The 17,639-nt window shown below is 39.0% G+C and overlaps 1 protein-coding gene across 1 annotated transcript; it reads left to right on the forward strand.

Annotated features, from left to right (window-relative positions):
* The first annotated feature begins 4,567 nt into the window (after positions 1-4,567).
* On the forward strand, positions 4,568-6,411 carry LOC122146973 (sarcoplasmic/endoplasmic reticulum calcium ATPase 1-like). Its single transcript, XM_042767370.1, has 5 exons — positions 4,568-4,747; positions 4,996-5,081; positions 5,423-5,720; positions 5,884-6,048; positions 6,329-6,411. The coding sequence occupies exons 1-5, from the start codon at positions 4,603-4,605 to the stop codon at positions 6,340-6,342; spliced, it is 708 nt and encodes a 235-aa protein (XP_042623304.1). The 5' UTR covers positions 4,568-4,602; the 3' UTR covers positions 6,343-6,411.
* The last annotated feature ends 11,228 nt before the right edge of the window (positions 6,412-17,639 follow it).

Here is a 17,639-nt window from a genome sequence, read left to right on the forward strand (position 1 = left end):
GTCACACTGTGCCTTGAGTGAGCAGAGGCCAGAGGCCTAGAGTGAGCCACGGTCTAGAGTGAACCGTGGCCGGCTTGAATGAGCAGTGGCAGGCGTCTTGAGGTGGATTCTATGAAGTAGCGTACCTTGTGCTTGCGGCAATCACATGTGACGACCCCTGGCTGGACTCCGCTTCGTCCACGGTGAAAGCCGATTCTGCGATCCACAGTGCAATGTTGATGTATTTCCTACCCAATTTCTTCCTTCCAGTCAACTTTGCATTTAATATGCTCAGATACAGCACTCTGTGAACAGCCACCCCTTTCAGTAATGACCTTCTGTGACTTATCCTTTTTGTGGAGGGTGTCAATGATTGTCTTCTGGACCATTGTCAAGTCAGCAGTCTTCCACATTATTGTGGTTTCAAAGAACAGGAGATACCCGGAATTTAACTGTAGGGATGGTCATTTAATGAAACTCAAATGTAAATATTCTAATATTTTGAGATACTGGGTTTTTTACTTTCATGAGCTGTAAGCTCTAATCATCAAAATAAAATAAATAAAAAATGAATAAAAAACTTTTGAAATGATAATAACATGTAATAAATCTATATTATATGAAAGTTTAATTTTTTTAAATAAGTTACAAGAAAAATTTACTTTTTCATGAATTTTTTATTTTCTGAGATGCACCTGTATAAATATACACCCCTGTGTAGGCTTTACAACAACAGAGTCAAGCAATTCCCATGAGGCAACAGGCTATCATCTGTGATAATCACCACTACAGGAAGTGTGCAGAAATGCATCAAAACAAACTAGACCTCTGTGATAAATATGAATGGACCATTGTCTCATCACAAGTGGGTTGGGTTCTACATTTGGCCAAAACATACAGAACAGTGCCCTTGTATGTCCTTCACCCATGCTAGGAAGAGAAGTTCAAGACTTGGCCATGACTGAACAAGATTCCCCACTCTGCCCACAGGGATATTGCTCCCAGCCCACTCACAGAGATAGATTTCTACTGCATCCTATTTTTACTGCTAAACACTTGGAAAACACTGAGAACAACTACATACTGTAACCACAGATATCACAATGTCAGACTGCACGTACACAAGTAACTTTACATGGAAAGGAGCTTTTTTGGGTTACTTATAACTGTGTGCTCTGGAATGACCAGCAGATCCAACTAAGCTAATAGAATATGCTATAATAATTATTTTTTACACTCAGCCCTGATAAGAAGTGATTTCTTCATTAGAAATCTCAGTGTCCATTAATTGTAAGAAAAATAATCAGCTGCCTTTCATGGTTTAATATAAATTAATATTTATTTTACAAATTTATGCCAAAATAATTGATTGATTCATTTTGTAAAGGAGAAACATATTGAACAGACTCACTACAGTAATAAAGGCTTAATATTTTTTTTGTGGTAAAGACCAAAAAAAAAAGGAAGAAAAAATCCTTACAGCATCTTTAAAGGTGAAGTATGAAGTTACTGCGCTACTAGTGCCACCTAGTGGAACTACAAAAAATAAAGCAAATTTTCAAACAACCTTTACAAACGTCCCTTACACTATATTCACCCTTAATATACGAGTATTATCTTTACAATGTCTTAATATTTTATCTCGGGCTTGACAATAAAGTGCTAACATGTTTGGAAAAAGACAGTAAAGAGCTAACATGTTGGGCAAAAACTTAAGCTCAGTTTACCTGTCCAAAAGAAACAATGCAATTTCCGTGTTTCAATTGAAATTCAAACATTCCATCAAATTCCTCCATCCTGTGAAAGCACCGCCAGCATTTTCCCTTCTTTTACCCTGTTCTCTACGTCTGTGTATTTTTGTAAGTCTTCATATTTTAGCTTGCAACCAAATCTTATTTTTTTTCCCCCATGTTAGCTTGGTTCCCACACTGGATAAACACGCTCTGGCTCAGTCTGCTACAGAAGCCACGCCCCAGTTCATGCTATTGATCAAGCTGGAATGATTGACGTATCTGATCTGACGCTCCAAATATTTTGATGGTGTCAGGGAGGCTCAGTGTTGTTTACACTTTTGGGGTAGATGAACCCATGCATAGGTATAGTAGTGAATGAAAATTACATTGGTTTAATTTAACCCTTGTGCGCTCCTCATTTGAGTCACACTCATGGTCTTCACAGTCAAAAGTGACTGGACACCTGAAATGTAACTTTTATTTTCTTCAGTAAAATCAATCTAATATATTTTTGTTCAATAACATTTTTTATTTTATTTTTTTATTTTGAGATTTCATGGTACTAATTAATATTTATGCAATAATTATGATCAATTTTTCCCATTGAAAATAGTACTTTTAAAAAATATATAGTATTTTTTTGTAATTGCTTAAATTATTTTTCAATTAATGCAGTATTTCAGATTAAAATAGAGACTAGGCCTTTATAATCCAATTTTTGAAGGCAGAATAGCATCTCCTGGTGAGAGCAAAAAAAGAAAAACCTGTAATTTCATGGTGTCAGAGGCTTGTGAATTCCCTAGTTTTTAGTTTTTATACATAATTGTTTACTTTTATTAGGTTGTGGATTTAAATGTATATTAAGGCACTCTCAAAGACTACTTTTCTTTTTGTCAAGGTTTATAATTGTTGTTGTTTTAAATGTTGATTTGAAGTGTAGTTTTTTTTTTTTTTTTTTTTTTTTTTTTTGCATTATTATTACTACATTCAAACCTGAGCACAGAAAGCACTTTGTTACACAAAACATTAAAATTCTATAAAAATGTAACAAAAACTAACAGGAATGCTTCATCAGAGCTTAATCCTTCTGGGTCTGATCTGATTTTAATCTCTTTTTTCAGTTCTCTGACTCATTTTGGCTATATGGTTATAGCCATACCAATTCATTTGAGTATGTATAATATAAAGTGTGTGTCTATGAGTGTGTGTAAGTAAGTGTGTGTGAGTGGATGTATCCGTTTTACACTCTTGATGTTTTAGAGTGTACCCCTTCCTTGCTGTCCATTTTTTTTACCGCATTGTAGTCAAATTATTGATTTTATTTTACATAGTTGCAGTGTTAAAGTCACACCAGTTCAGAGGTGTGTATGTGTGTGTACAAGTGTGTGTCCACGCGTGTGTGAGTTGATGTGTTGATTTTGCACTCTAGATGTTTTAGAGTTTCACCCCTTCATTGCTGTGCAATTTTTTCAGCATTATGTGGGATTTGTAGATTTTACACATAAAAATGGTCCGTGTACGTTTTGATAGTTTGTTTTTCCATTTGAAATGAAATAAGCAGAAATGAGAAAACGGTCGTTTTCTTGTTTTGGACTGACAGATCTGTATGACCTCTTGGTGGACATTCTGGTCTTTGTTTTCAGCCATACCAAAGAGTCACAGGTTCCACCGTCGTGAATAGTTTTCCAGCTCAGTAATTCGGGGAGAGGGGGGAAATTTAGGTCCCCGAGGGAGATCACAGGAACATCTACCATGCAGTAGTCGTGTAGGTTGTTCACAAGCGGATTGTGCATTGATACCTGCATGCTGCTGTAGTTGTGGGATGCTAGCTAGCGATGCTGTTAGGCGAGGTTTTTCCCCACGTGTGTTGTTAAGAGGCGAGAATTCTATACGATACAAGCTTAACAATAAGATGACACGGTGCACTTAATTCTGCATTAAGGTATCTCCAAAAATATACTTTAAGTAACTATAAATCACTAATATGCAAGTCAGAAGGTGAACAGCTCCGAAGCGTAGGACTCACACCGTTATGTTCACACACAACCCGTAAAGGTCCCGTAATGACGTGTGACATCAGGATGTGACATGTAATGCAAAGCCAAAAATGCTAGGCACGTTAACTTTCCTTTAAGCTGGCGAACAATCTCAGCTTCAGCTTTGCCTAGTGATGAACTACTTGATCTCTGCTTCATTACAGTTTGCACATATTTTTTCGTTGCGAACGTTGATCTGCCTTTAAAACACCAGGTAAAAGAGTTGCGCAATAACGTACGTCATCACTACGACACGCCATTGGTTCTGGCTTTTGTTCACACAGAGCTCGTTGCAGGTTGTTGCTGTGGGCCCCCTTGAAAATGCATTCCGGAAGGAGGGACCCTTCAAGCCCGGGGCCCCTAGAAATATCACCACCTTTTGCCCTGCTAGCAATGACCATGTGTAAACCCCGGGGTAAAAGGCACCTTTGATATTATTTTTATCTAAACCACTAGATGGCACAAAAACGTTGCGTAGCACTGGCTTTAGGGGGCCCAAGGCGGTCGCCTACCTTTGCCTAATGGGTAAGTCTGTGAGTCTGTGAGAATGTAAGACTGTGAGTTGTTCTTTAATATTATTAAAGAACAACTCACAGTCTTACATTCATAGCTTGAGGCACCATTTCTACGTCCTTATGAAAGAGTTGTTCACAAAGCATGTGGTTTTGCTGTCATTAACAGTTTGCCACGGGCACAGAGGCCACATACACCATAATCTTTGGTCCATAACTAAATATTCAAATATTTTATATATTATGTAATTATTATTATTATTATTATTATTATTATTATTATTATTATTTTCAAGTTTCCCATAGGTCTGAATTTTCATTCAGGTTCTTTTTGTTGTAGCAATGGCCATGAATCACTATTGTTCTGACATACTAAAAAAAAAACAAATTCTTTCCTCTTCCCTAGTTGGTAATAAAGTTCCTGCTGACATCAGGATTACTGCTATCCGTTCCACCACCCTTCGTGTTGACCAGTCCATCCTGACTGGTTAGTGCTTTTAGCAGGGTTCACCTCTACTCTCTACTCTAACAATGATTATAAAAATAGGCCCACTGGTGTAAAATTTGTTAGAACATTAAACTATATAAATACTGCAAACATAACAAGTGGTTTCTTTTTAATTGAAATTAATTTGTAAAGCAGCAGCACTATCTTCTCCAGTGTATGTTTATTGTGTATTATTTTTTTTTTTTTTTATTGTAATTGTATACAAATATGCTTAATTCTTTGTACAGTTGAGTCAGTCAGTGTGATCAAGCACACCGATCCTGTCCCCAACCCCAGAGCTGTCAATCAGGACAAAAAGAACATGCTTTTCTCTGTGAGTTTTCATCCTCACGCTCCTCCAACTACTTGTTGGTTTCTACTCCAAATAGCTACATACCTCAATAAACACAAGTTAAGAAAAATAGTTCCTATTATGATAATGATAACCTTAACCCAACCCCTAACATGGTAACCATGATTTTGCCCAGTAGAATGTGTTTTTGGTATTGGAACAACAAACATAATCATAACCCTAACCATTAATAATCCCAATTCCAACCTGATCATAAAGTCTCTATGGTAGAAGTCTCAAAGTGTTGTTCCAGGAACAAGAAGTAGTTGATCCTGGAAGAAATGCTGCTTGGGTAAATCACAAGTTTCCTCTCCTACCTATAGGGCACAAACATTGCTGCTGGCAAGGCTATTGGAGTTGCTCTCGCTACTGGTGTATCCACTGAGATTGGCAAGATCTGTGACCAGATGGCTGCCACAAAACAGGAGAAGACTCCTCTGCAGCAGAAACTGGATGAGTTTGGTGAGCAGTTCTCTAAGGTTATCACTCTGATCTGCGTCGCTGTCTGGATGATCAACATTGGTCACTTCAATGACCCCGTCCATGGTGGATCCTGGATCCGTGGCGCTTTCTACTACTTCAAGATCGCTGTTGCTCTGGCTGTAGCTGCCATCCCTGAGGGTGAGCATGATAATGTGCAACACATCTCAAAGTTGTGCCCCCCAACCCCCCCCTTCAGTCAATACTTGCTAGAAGCTAAAGCATAGTTACGATATCTAAATCTTTAAAAATTATTAATATTATTAAAAGACATTAATCAAACCATAAACTCTCCTCTCCTCAGGTCTGCGTGCTGTCATCACTACCTGTCTGGTTCTTGGTACCAGACGTATGGCCAAGAAAAATGCCATTGTCCGTTCACTGCCCTCTGTGGAGACCCTGGGCTGTACTTCTGTCATCTGCTCTGAAAAGACTGGCACCCTGACCACCAATCAGATGTGTGTGCGAAGTAGGTGTTGAGCTATCTTTATGTACACACTTCCACTAAGAAAAAAAGAGTAATACTGATATTAAGTGTGTAAGTGTGTAATTATTTCAGTGATGGAATACTCTTGTCCCAGTTTAATTTACTGAAACAACTGTAAGTCATTGGTAGCCTGACCTCCACAGTTTACTTTCAAAACTTTGTTAAGATAATATCATTTAGGCTTCATCTGGGCTGAAATGCCAACTTCTGGATCAACAAAGTTTGGAGAAAGACAATTTTGTGAAATTGTGTATAATTACAGATGTTCATCATTGATAGAATTGATGGGGATCACGTTGAACTTGACTGCTTTGATATCTCTGGCTCCAAATACACACCCGAGGGTGAGGTGTAAGTACAAAATGAAACACTTCAGAAAATCCATGTCTGTATACTGTACCCCTACCAAGGGTGATGCAGGCAGCAAAATGTTTGTGAAGGTATGTGTCCCACTCAAAAAAAGTACCATGGTTTCTTGGAAGTTCCTTTATTGTGACCAAGGGGGCCTTCCATGGTCACAATATTTTTTGTAAGGATTTAAGAAGTAAACGATTGCAGTAATAGTTAATATTGATGGCCATCTTCACCAAATAATAGATGCATTTCCTGACTTCTCATTTTGTTAATATAGGGCGCTCCAGAGGGTGTGATTGACAGGTGTTCCTATGTATGTGTTGGTTCTACTCGGTTAACCCTGACTAGCATTGTAAAAGCTAAAATCATGTCCATCATCAAGGAGTGGGGTACTGGCCGCGACACTCTGCGTTGCCTGGCACTGGCCACCCGGGACAAACCCCTGAAGATTGAAAAAACTAACCTTGAGGACTCTACTAAATTTGCTGACTATGAGGTGAATATGAAAAACATAACACCTTAATAAATTTCATCTATGTATTGTCCCATGTTGGTTTGTAATTGGTCTGGCTGGTGAAGCTTCTTGTCCAGCAAGTCTTTCTAGCTAGTAAGGCTGCCAACCCATGCTGGAGACCAGCATCCAAATCATTCCATATCGTCATTGTCATGGGGAACTTTGGATGTGGGTGCTCAGTTTTTCCTGTTGTTAAATATATTTGGCCAGAATCTTATGTTAAAAGAGTGCTATGCACAGGCTATTTGAGACAATATTGGCAATGACTAGATGGCAAATGCTAGACTAAATGCTGCACTTCAACCTATAGTGGTTTGCCTGCACTATTCTCTGGTTTCTTGAGGAAAGAAAATGCTGTACTTACTCAAAGCATAGACTGTCTCCAAACTAGGGGTGTCCCCGAATAAGGATTTTCATAGTCGAATCAGAGTTTTCGAATCTTGCCGATATTCGACTGATAGTTGAATCAAACGTTTGGGGGCGGGGGCAAAATACATTAACAAGACTCAAGTCAGACATTCAACAGCAATAATTACTAAAGTTAACACACAGGGAAAATGTGTAACGGATGCCTCGCAGATACAAAAATAATGTTTTGAGTAAAAGGTAGTTAACATTAAACATCAGCGAAACTCTAGGAATTCACAAATTTTTTTATAATAGTGCTCTCATTATAACGTTATACATGACAGTAGTTATTAATGATCTGCATTTTTGTTTTGAGCTGCACATGCTGAAGATGACCAGAATGAAGTATTTGATAGTAGGTTTTTAATCAATGGGATTTAACTCATCATTTATCTCATATAGAATACGCTTCGTTATTTATACAACATAGCTAACGGTAATATTATAACTTAGGCTATCTGCACAAAATGCCCCGAATGCATGAACGTGTCTGGGTGGCTCTAAATTAACTCCTTTTGTGGATGTGTTCCTCACGCAACAACGTGCAGAAACACGGCAGCTAAACTCTAAAAATTCACAGAGTTTTATTATAATAGTGTTCTTATTATAATGTTATGTATATGACAGTCCCAGTTATTAATATTATGCATTTTTGTTTGTCCTGCTCGCTTTGCGCGTCGAAGAGATAATTACCGTACAATGAAGCGCTTTACTGCAGCGCAACTCAACCAAATGCATCTTATACGAGATAGCCTAAATAATACATACACAATATATACAAACTGGCTAAAAATTTTTGAAATCACTTGTACTTTATACCTGATCAAAAAATCCAGTCTGTGTCAATTTGAGTCTTGCTAAAGATTTAAATCCCTGCCGACAAGATGCTGTGTCGGTCAGGTACTATAGAAAGTGAAACTTAAATATGGTTGGATTTATTCACGCACGTTAAAATATTTATTTAAAGCTTCTTTTCAGATCCTTATTTACAGCATCATCTTAATAGTCTGTATATTAAACTTATTGGGAGAAAACCGAAAAAAAAAAAAAAAAACGTTAGTTCTATGCGAAATCAGACATTTGAGCACTCCCATATAGCCAAAATGGCATGAGCATAACACCCCACAAATATTCGACTTTGAGATTGGTAGACGAATCGTGCTCCGCCTATCGAAGCAACAAATCGCCGGCTATTTGGGATCACCCCTACTCCAAACAATCACAAATATAATATCAACATGGATAATATAGAGATATATGACAGTGACAATATGTTCCAGCATGGATGAAAGGGAAAGTGGTGACATTTTGCCAAGTATGGTAACCCATACTCAAATTGATGCTCTGCATTTAACACATCCTAGTGCACACACACAGCAGTGAGAAGTGAACACACCGTGAACACACACCCGGAGCAGTGGGCAGCTATATCCAGCGCCCGGAGAGCAACTGGGGGTTCAGTGCCTTGCTCAAGGGCACTTCAGCCATGGGTATTGAGGGTGGAAGAGAGCGCTGTTCATTCACTCCTCACCCACCTACAACTCCTGCCAGCACTGAGACTCGAACCTGCGAGCTCCGGGTTACAAGTCTAAATCTCTAACCCTTAGGCCACAGCTGCCCCTGTGTGATGTATAAGGTTTAAAGTGTACACAACCGGGGAAGTCGTGGCCTAATGGTTAGAGAGTCGGACTCCCAATCGAAGGGTTGTGAGTTCGAGTCTCGGGCCGGCAGCAATTGTGGGTGGGGGGAGTGCATGTACAGTTCTCTCTCCACCTTCAATACCATGACTTAGGTGCCCTTGAGCAAGGCATCGAACCCCCAACTGCTCCCCGGGCGCCGCAGCATAAAATGGCTGCCCACTGCTCCGGGTGTGTGTTCACAGTGTGTGTGTGTGTGTTCACTGCTCTGTGTGTGTGCACTTCGGATGGGTTAAATGCAGAGCACGAATTCTGAGTATGGGTCACCATACTTGGCTGAATGTCACGTCACTTCACTTCACACCACCCTAAAATGATAAAAATCCATCCAGCATTTTTTTTAATCTGCTCAAATCTTTACCCCTTTCTCAAATCAAGCCGATCTCAGATGCCTGTCTGTGTGATGTCACAAAAACAGGCCCATCCCACGATAGTTTGATTGACAGTAGCGTTTTAGCACAGACTCGACGGGTGTCTTACCTTAGACCCGCCCTGAGTGAGCTGTAATCAGTCCGCCATTGTTTCACCGCCGGAGCAGAAGTAGACAAGAATATCTCCTAAGCGATACAGGTGTTCTGTTGTTGGATTTAATAATGAACATAGCAGTTCATAGCAGCAATTTACTCCTGACATCTAAGCCGTTGAAGACGTATTGGATTACGTTTGTTTTTAAAGAGAATGCACCCCCGATCTACATAAATGCGTAAGGTTTTTTAATTAATCTTTGCAAATCACCTTTCCTACCTTAATGTGCTTATTAGCCAGTTCACAATGAATGTGGCTAAAGTAAACAGTCCCTCAGAGAGCAGCTGGGAAGATAGGGGCAGGGTAAGCATAGCTCATTAACATTTAAAGGAAAATGCTACAAAACTGCGTGCTCTGAAAAGAGCTGTTTTTTACACCACCATTGAGAAATTTTAACCAAACTATGTTACAAACTTTTCATTAAGACCCTAAAGAATTATATCAACTTGTGGAAAACGGGCATCCAATTAATCCCTTTAATTAATGCTAAGGTACATAAAACCTTTGTCTTATTACTTTCATGTCTTGTTCAGACTGATTTGACCTTCGTTGGCTGTGTTGGAATGTTGGATCCCCCACGTAAAGAGGTTACTGGCTCCATTGAACTGTGCAGGGCTGCTGGCATTCGTGTTATCATGATCACTGGTATGCTTTTTATCTATCTTACCTTTAGAGTGGTGATGGTGTCAATGATGCCCTTTACTTGAAGAAGGCAGAAATTGGCATTGCCATGGGCTCTGGCACTGCCATTGCCAAGTCAGCCTCTGAGATGGTCCTGGCCGATGACAACTTTTCTTCTATTGTGGCTGCCGTTGAGGAAGGCAAAGCCATTTAAAAACAACATGACGCAGTTTATCCATTATCTGATTTCTTCCAATATTGGGGAGGTCGTCTGGTGAGAATCTATGGCCTTGTTAAATGTTCTCATGTACAGTATGCTCGTGCTTGACATTCTTCTCGTCTCTTCTTTTCTCATAGTATTTTCCTGACCACTGCTCTTGGTCTGCCTGAAGCTTTGATCCCGGTTCAACTGCTGTGGGTAAACTTGGTGACTGATGGTCTGCCCGCCACTGCCCTAGGCTTCATCCCCACTGATCTTGAGATCATGGGCGAGCCTCCCGCACGCCCAAAGAGTCCCTGATCTCTGGCTGGCTGTTCTTCAGATACATGGCCATTGGTGGTTGGTATCCTTGTTATTTCTGTGGGATGTCAGCTTACTCAAATTCTCTATGTGAGTTTTGGTGTTAGTCTAATAGGAAGGAACATTCTACATAGGAAGCAACTGTTAATAGTGCCTTGGGTATCACTTTATAATAACGTTCAGTTGTAAGTCATTAATAAGTGGTTAGTTAATGATGAACTAATCATTTACAAAACATATATAGATGATTAGCAAGTGACATGCTAATATTTTATATATGTTTTGTAAATGCCGTTACAAGTCATTTACAAGTGATTAGTAAATAATGAACTAATCATTTATGAAACATGACTATGTGTTCATAAATGATTAATAAGTGATATGTAAATTATTTATTAATGTTTTGTAGATTCAGTTATAAGTAATTTACGAGTAATAAGATAATGATTAACTAATCGTTTACAAAAAATGACTATACGTATCATAAATGTTCAATAAATTGTTACTTTTTTGAATGTTTTGTAGATTCAGTTATAAATTATTTACAAGTGATTAGATAATGATAAACTAATAATTTACAAAACATGACTATACGTTTATAAATGATTATTAAGTTATAAGCCCGCAACAATTTACAAATCTGTCATAAGTTATCTTTAAAAGAAATAGCGTATTATAAAAGGATCAAACAGATCCTTAGTAAATGGTTATGAAGTTACTAGTTAATATATTATTAATCACTAAAATGTCAATGTACCATTATCTCAATAAACAATTGTTAATCATGAACAGATGATGATCAAAACATTAGTAAACGATAAGTATATCATATTTTGATGCATCGTTTAGGTTGTAAGTTGGTTGGTTAAAACCCACGAAAATGCAATTATGCTAAAGTTTTTTTTTTTTTTTTAAGAATAATAAATTAATAGTTGTCAAATGAATAAACATTTTAAAATGACTTAAAGTCAGGGGATTGCAATGCGTTAAGTCCTTTCACTCATCAATGCAGACTTATGTTCTGTGTGGGATCTAGTGATGTGAACTGGTTTTACCTTCCACTGAAGCTCACATCAGGTGCACAGTGGTTATAGACTCCATGTGTTTCAGAGAAGACAGCTGTCTATACCCTCACCAGTCAGTACTTAGTACTCACTACAAAGTGTTCAACACCTGTTATAGATTATGTGTAAACGCATGAATAAATCATTTACAACCCTTTCTGCATCCCCTAATCTAAAGTGTAAACTATTCATCACTTGTAAATGTGTTACATATCATTTGTAGACCTTTCTCACCTGTTACACATTATTTGTATATGTACACAAGTCATTTATAACACTTTCTGCGTCCCCTAATCTAAAGTGTAAACTATTCATCACTTCTAAATGTGTTACATATCATTTGTAGACCTTTCTTACCTGTTACACATTATTTGTATATGTACACAAGTCATTTATAACACTTTCTGCATCCCCTAATCTAAAGTGTAAACTGTCCATCACTTGTAAATGTGTTACATATCATTTGCAGATTTTTATAAATTATGTACAAACTGCAGTTGGTAAATTTACCATGTATTTGCCATATGCAAAGGTTGTGGTATGTCTTTTAGTTACAGGATATACAAATCTATACAAATCTCTTATATGATATTTAAATTATAAATATTTTTTATGCAAATATATTTTACTATTATATAGATATATTTGAGCCCCTAACACATCCCTTATACACGACGTTTTTAGTCACTTCACAAAAATAAAAAAGCAATATAGATATATTGACAGTGACTATTATCTTAGTTAATATACTATTGTATAAAAAAGATCATTTTAAGCTCCCCTTCTCCACCCTATAATCTTAAACATAACCATTTTGACAATATACAAAGTGTAACAGGCAGAGAAATGTACGTTAGTCCACAATAATTTATTTAAAACATTACAAAAAGCAGTATAAAGAACAGATAAAACGACGCGTGTTACATTACCAGTGATCTGACAGCAAAACAATTTTGTGTGAGTTACAGAATGAAATTAAAGTGTTTAATCGCTACAAACATTCTCCTGATCTACATTTCCAGATTTCAAAGCGTCGCGCCGCATCTCACTCAACACAATTTGGCATGTCGCAAACAATCTATGGTGGTCGCAAATCACAAGTGACAGCCAATAAGGAGCGAGGTTTGACGTCAATGCCGCAAACCAGTGTCGTTGTGTAGGAGCGCCAATTTTGAAAGTTTTAACGGATGAGACGGCAGCTATGTGCTGTTATTAATGTATAATGATTATATTACGGAAAACAAATCTTTTTCTCACACGGTGGTTTCGTACGACTTCTGAAGACTTGGAATAAAATGCACAAAATAATGGACTACGTTTATGGTGCGTTTACATGTTATGGTGAGCAGCTGTCCGAAGGGAAATAAAAAATAAACAATTAAGTGCTGATTAAATGGTGACAGAGTGTTCATTTATTTATTAAAAAAAAAATAAGTTCAAGCTTGGGTAAAGTGATGGAATGAGATGGATCATGTAACAGGAAGATCTGCAAGCGATATGTAACACATTTAGAAGTGATGAATAGTTTACACTTTAGATTAGGGGATGCAGAAAGCTTTGTAAATTATTTATTCATGCGTTTACACATCATCTATAACAGGTGTTGAACACTTTGTAGTGTGTACTAAGTACTGACTGGTGAGGGTATAGACAGCTGTCTTCTCTGATACACATGGAGTCTGTGCACCTGATGTGAGCTTCGGTGGAAGGGGTACACTTCATCACTAGATCCACACACTCCACACAGAACACAAGTCTGTGCTGATGAGAGAAAGGATTTAACACATGCCACTGGAATCATCTGACTAAGGCATTTATAAATGTTTATCAACTTCAAAACAAATGAATTACTCTTCTTAAAAATAGTGCTTTAGCATACCTGCATGTTTGTGCTTTTGAACACGGACCAGCTAACAAATTTGCCAATAAATCATATACTGATCATTTACTAATGGTTTATTCATCATTTGTTCATGATTAACAATTGTTTATTGATATAATTATACAAAACAATTTTGACATAAATACTTCAATGATTTATAAGTGATAAATAATGTATCAACTAATAACTTATAAACCATCTACTAATGATCCGTTTGATTTATTTCATGATTTGAACTTTTTTTAACATAACTTACAACACATTTGTAAATCGTTAGCATACCACTCATTAATCATTTATGAACATATAGTCATGTTTTGTAAAATGATTTGTTCATCATTAACCAATAACTTATAAGTGACTTATAACTGAATTAATAAAACATTACTAAAATGTTAACTTATTACTTATTAATCATTTTTGAATGTATAGTCATGTTTTGTAAATGATTAGCTCATCATTAACTAATAATTTATAAATGACTTATAACAGAACGTTATTATAAAGTGTTACCGTGCTAGTTCACCCAAAAATGAAAATTACCCCATGATTTACTCATCCTCAAGGCATCCTAGGTGTATACTGTATGACTTTCTTTTTTCAGATGAATCCAGTCTAAGTTATATTAAAAAATGTCCTGGCCCTTCCATGCTTTATAATGGCAGTGAATAGGTGTTATTTTTCAATAATCTAAAAGAAGTCCAATACAGTGCATCCATCCATTATAAAAAAGTGTCCTACACAGCTCCGTGGGGTGAATAGAGGCCTCCTGAAGTGAATTGATGCATTTTTGTAGGAAAAATATCCATATTTAAAACTTTCTAAACAGTAATATCTAGTTTCTGCTAACTGTCGAATGCATGTTCACAATAGAACGCCATGTAGGACATAGACATAGTGTAAGCTCCGGTGAGAAGTGTCTAACATTGAAGTGCAGAGGAGAGAGCAAAACAAAACACTGGTCACAAATTAGAAGTACAAAATGGATTTGTAAAGAAAAATGCCGAAGGATTTCTATATAGGCCAAGATGATGTTTTTGCTAAACAAAGGAAACTTTGCTTCCTTTGCTCCTGTAAACAAAATCTTTGTTCTCACAAGACTAGCATAGTCTTACTGCACCTTAATGCTACATCCACGTCCTACATCATCCGCTGGAGTGTGACTCTCTATTTTATGCATGTACAACAGTTAGTGGAAGCTACTGATTACTGTTAGGATAGTGAATGGATGCGCTTTATTAGACTTCCTTCAGACAATTGAAAATAACACCCATTCACTGTCATTATAAAGCTTGGAAGAGCCAGGATGTTTTTTTATATAAATTCTATTGGATTCATCTGAAAGAAGAAAATCATATACACCTAGGACACCTTGATAGTAAATCATGGGGTTATTTTTATTTTTGTGTGAACTGTTAAAGTTTATGTACAGTATAAAAACAATTTGCCTTGACTCCGTCCAGCATCTTGAATTAATATTTTTTCACATTTCTGTGGAACATACATTCATCACAACTTTAGAATTTGGTGAAAAATCATCATCTTAAAACTGTGCTCTAAACAAAACCTGTTTTTGAGGCCACCACAATACACCACCCAGAATATTAGCAATTAAATTTGTCTATGTTATGCATTTGGCACAGAGTGTATTAACTATATTTACTGAATAAATGTAACGATTGGCAAGAAGGTGAGGAAGCAAGTGCAAGTTAGGGTATTTATTAAATGACAAAACAAACAATGAACACGAAGGCAGGTGGTACGGGGAATCTGGAAGGTAAGGGAGATATCCGGGAAGAGGCTAGGCTCACGGGTGATCCAAGGTGCGATGGTGCGTTGGCAGCAGGAGAGTGTGACACAGGAACTGCGGGGGCAGAGCCGCAAAGGTGAGTGGTGAGATCCGGGGATGAGGAGGAGTGGATGAGGTTCCGGAGACAGGACAATCCAACGACGAGCAGAACATAAACAGGAACACTAGAAAACATCGAGTAACACTTGAGACTGACAAACAACGCTCTGATAAACACGAGACGAAAGACAGGGCAATATGTAGGGAAGGGGTAATGAGTGGCAGCTGGTGATCATTAACAATTAGCGGAGACGCCCACACGAAACAATCAGTGCTGACGCCAGACACTCACTCACTCCACCCACATAGTGCAAAACCCGAGACCATGGTTTACCAACCGTGACAGTACCCTCCCCTCTAGGAATGCCGCCTGGAGTTCCCAGACGGGCCTACCTGTTGATTGTACTCATCAATCAGGGAGTGATCCAGTATGTCCCTAGCAGGTACCCAACTCCTCTCCTCCGGACCGTAACCCTCCCAGTCCACCAAGTACTGGAATCCTCGTCCCCTCTGCCTCGAGTCCAGAATACCGTTAACCGAATAGGTGGGTTCCCCATCTACGAGTCGCGGGGGTGGGGGAACCGGGGTAGGCGGGTTAATACTTGAATAAAACACGGGTTTTTTATTTTGGATACATGGAAGGCGGGATGAATCCTCCTGTACGCCGGAGGTAGTTTGAGGCGGACTTTCACCGGACTAATGATCTTGGTGACAGGAAACGGGCCAATAAATTTGGGAGCTAACTTATTAGAAATGGAACGGAGCGGAATGTTGTTAGTAGAAAGCCACACTTTTTGACCCACGACGTATACGGGAGGCTTCGACCGGTGGCGATCGGCCTTGGTGCGCGCCCTTACCTGGAGCAGAGTCTCGCGGGCTCTGGTCCAGGTGCGGTGGCACCTCTGGACAAACGCGTGAGCGGAGGGGACCGCGACTTCAGATTCCAGACTAGGAAAAACAGGTGGCTGGTAACCTATGCTACCCTGAAACGGAGAGAGACCCGTGGCAGACACTGGTAACGAGTTATGAGCGTACTCAACCATAGAGAGTTGTTGGCTCCAGGAAGAAGGATTCTTGGAGAGTAAACATCGCAATGTTCTCTCTAAATCTTGGTTGGCTCGCTCAGACTGACCGTTGCTCTGAGGGTGATAACCCGAAGACAGACTAACCGTCGCTCCTAACAATTTGCAAAACTCTTTCCAAAATTTGGATACAAATTGGGATCACCTGTCAGAAACCACGTCTACCGGGAGGCCATGCAACCGAAAGACATGATCAATAACAGTGACCGCTGTCTCCTTGGCTGAAGGTAATCTGGCCAAGGGAATGAAATGTGCCACCTTCGAGAATCGGTCCACTACGGTCAAAACAACCGTCATGCCATTAGAGGGCGGGAGGGCGGTAACAAAATCTAGTGTGATGTGGGACCAGGGTCTCGAAGGGACAGACAGCGGTTGAAGAAGCCCATCCGGGGGTTGGTTAGACGACTTACCACTGGCGCAAACTGAGCAAGCCAACACAAAATCGTGAACGTCGCGAGCCATCAGTGGCCACCAGAATTGTTGCTTTACTAAGCACTTGGTGCGGCTTATCCCGGGATGACAAGCCACATTAGAGCAGTGACCCCACTGAATAACGTCAGACCGTAACTCCTCCGGCACAAACAACCGATTCGGTGGGCACCCGGGCGGAGGCGTTACCCCTTCTTAGGCCGTCTTGACCTTCGATTCGACCTCCCATACTAGTGATGAGACGACTATACTCTCAGGTAAAATGCACTCGGGAGTCACCGGGCATTCGGAAGGATCAAAAAGACGTGACAAAGAATCGGGTTTGACGTTTTTGGAACCAGGGCGGTACGATAGAGAAAAATCAAAACGGCCGAAAAAAAGTGCCCACTGAGCCTGCCTGGAATTGAGTCTTTTGGCAGTACTAATGTATTCTAGGTTCTTATGATCGGTCCAAACGATGAAAGGTACCCCCGACCCCTCCAACCACTGACGCCACTCCTCTGATGCTAATTTGACAGCCAACAACTCTCTGTTACCAATGTCATAATTACTTTCTGCAGGAGATAAACGATGAGAAAAAAACGTGCAAGGATGCATCTTGTCGTCTGAGGCAGCACGTTGGGAAAGA

This window comes from Cyprinus carpio, chromosome A12 (assembly GCF_018340385.1).
Source record: "Cyprinus carpio isolate SPL01 chromosome A12, ASM1834038v1, whole genome shotgun sequence".
NCBI lineage: Eukaryota > Metazoa > Chordata > Actinopteri > Cypriniformes > Cyprinidae > Cyprinus > Cyprinus carpio.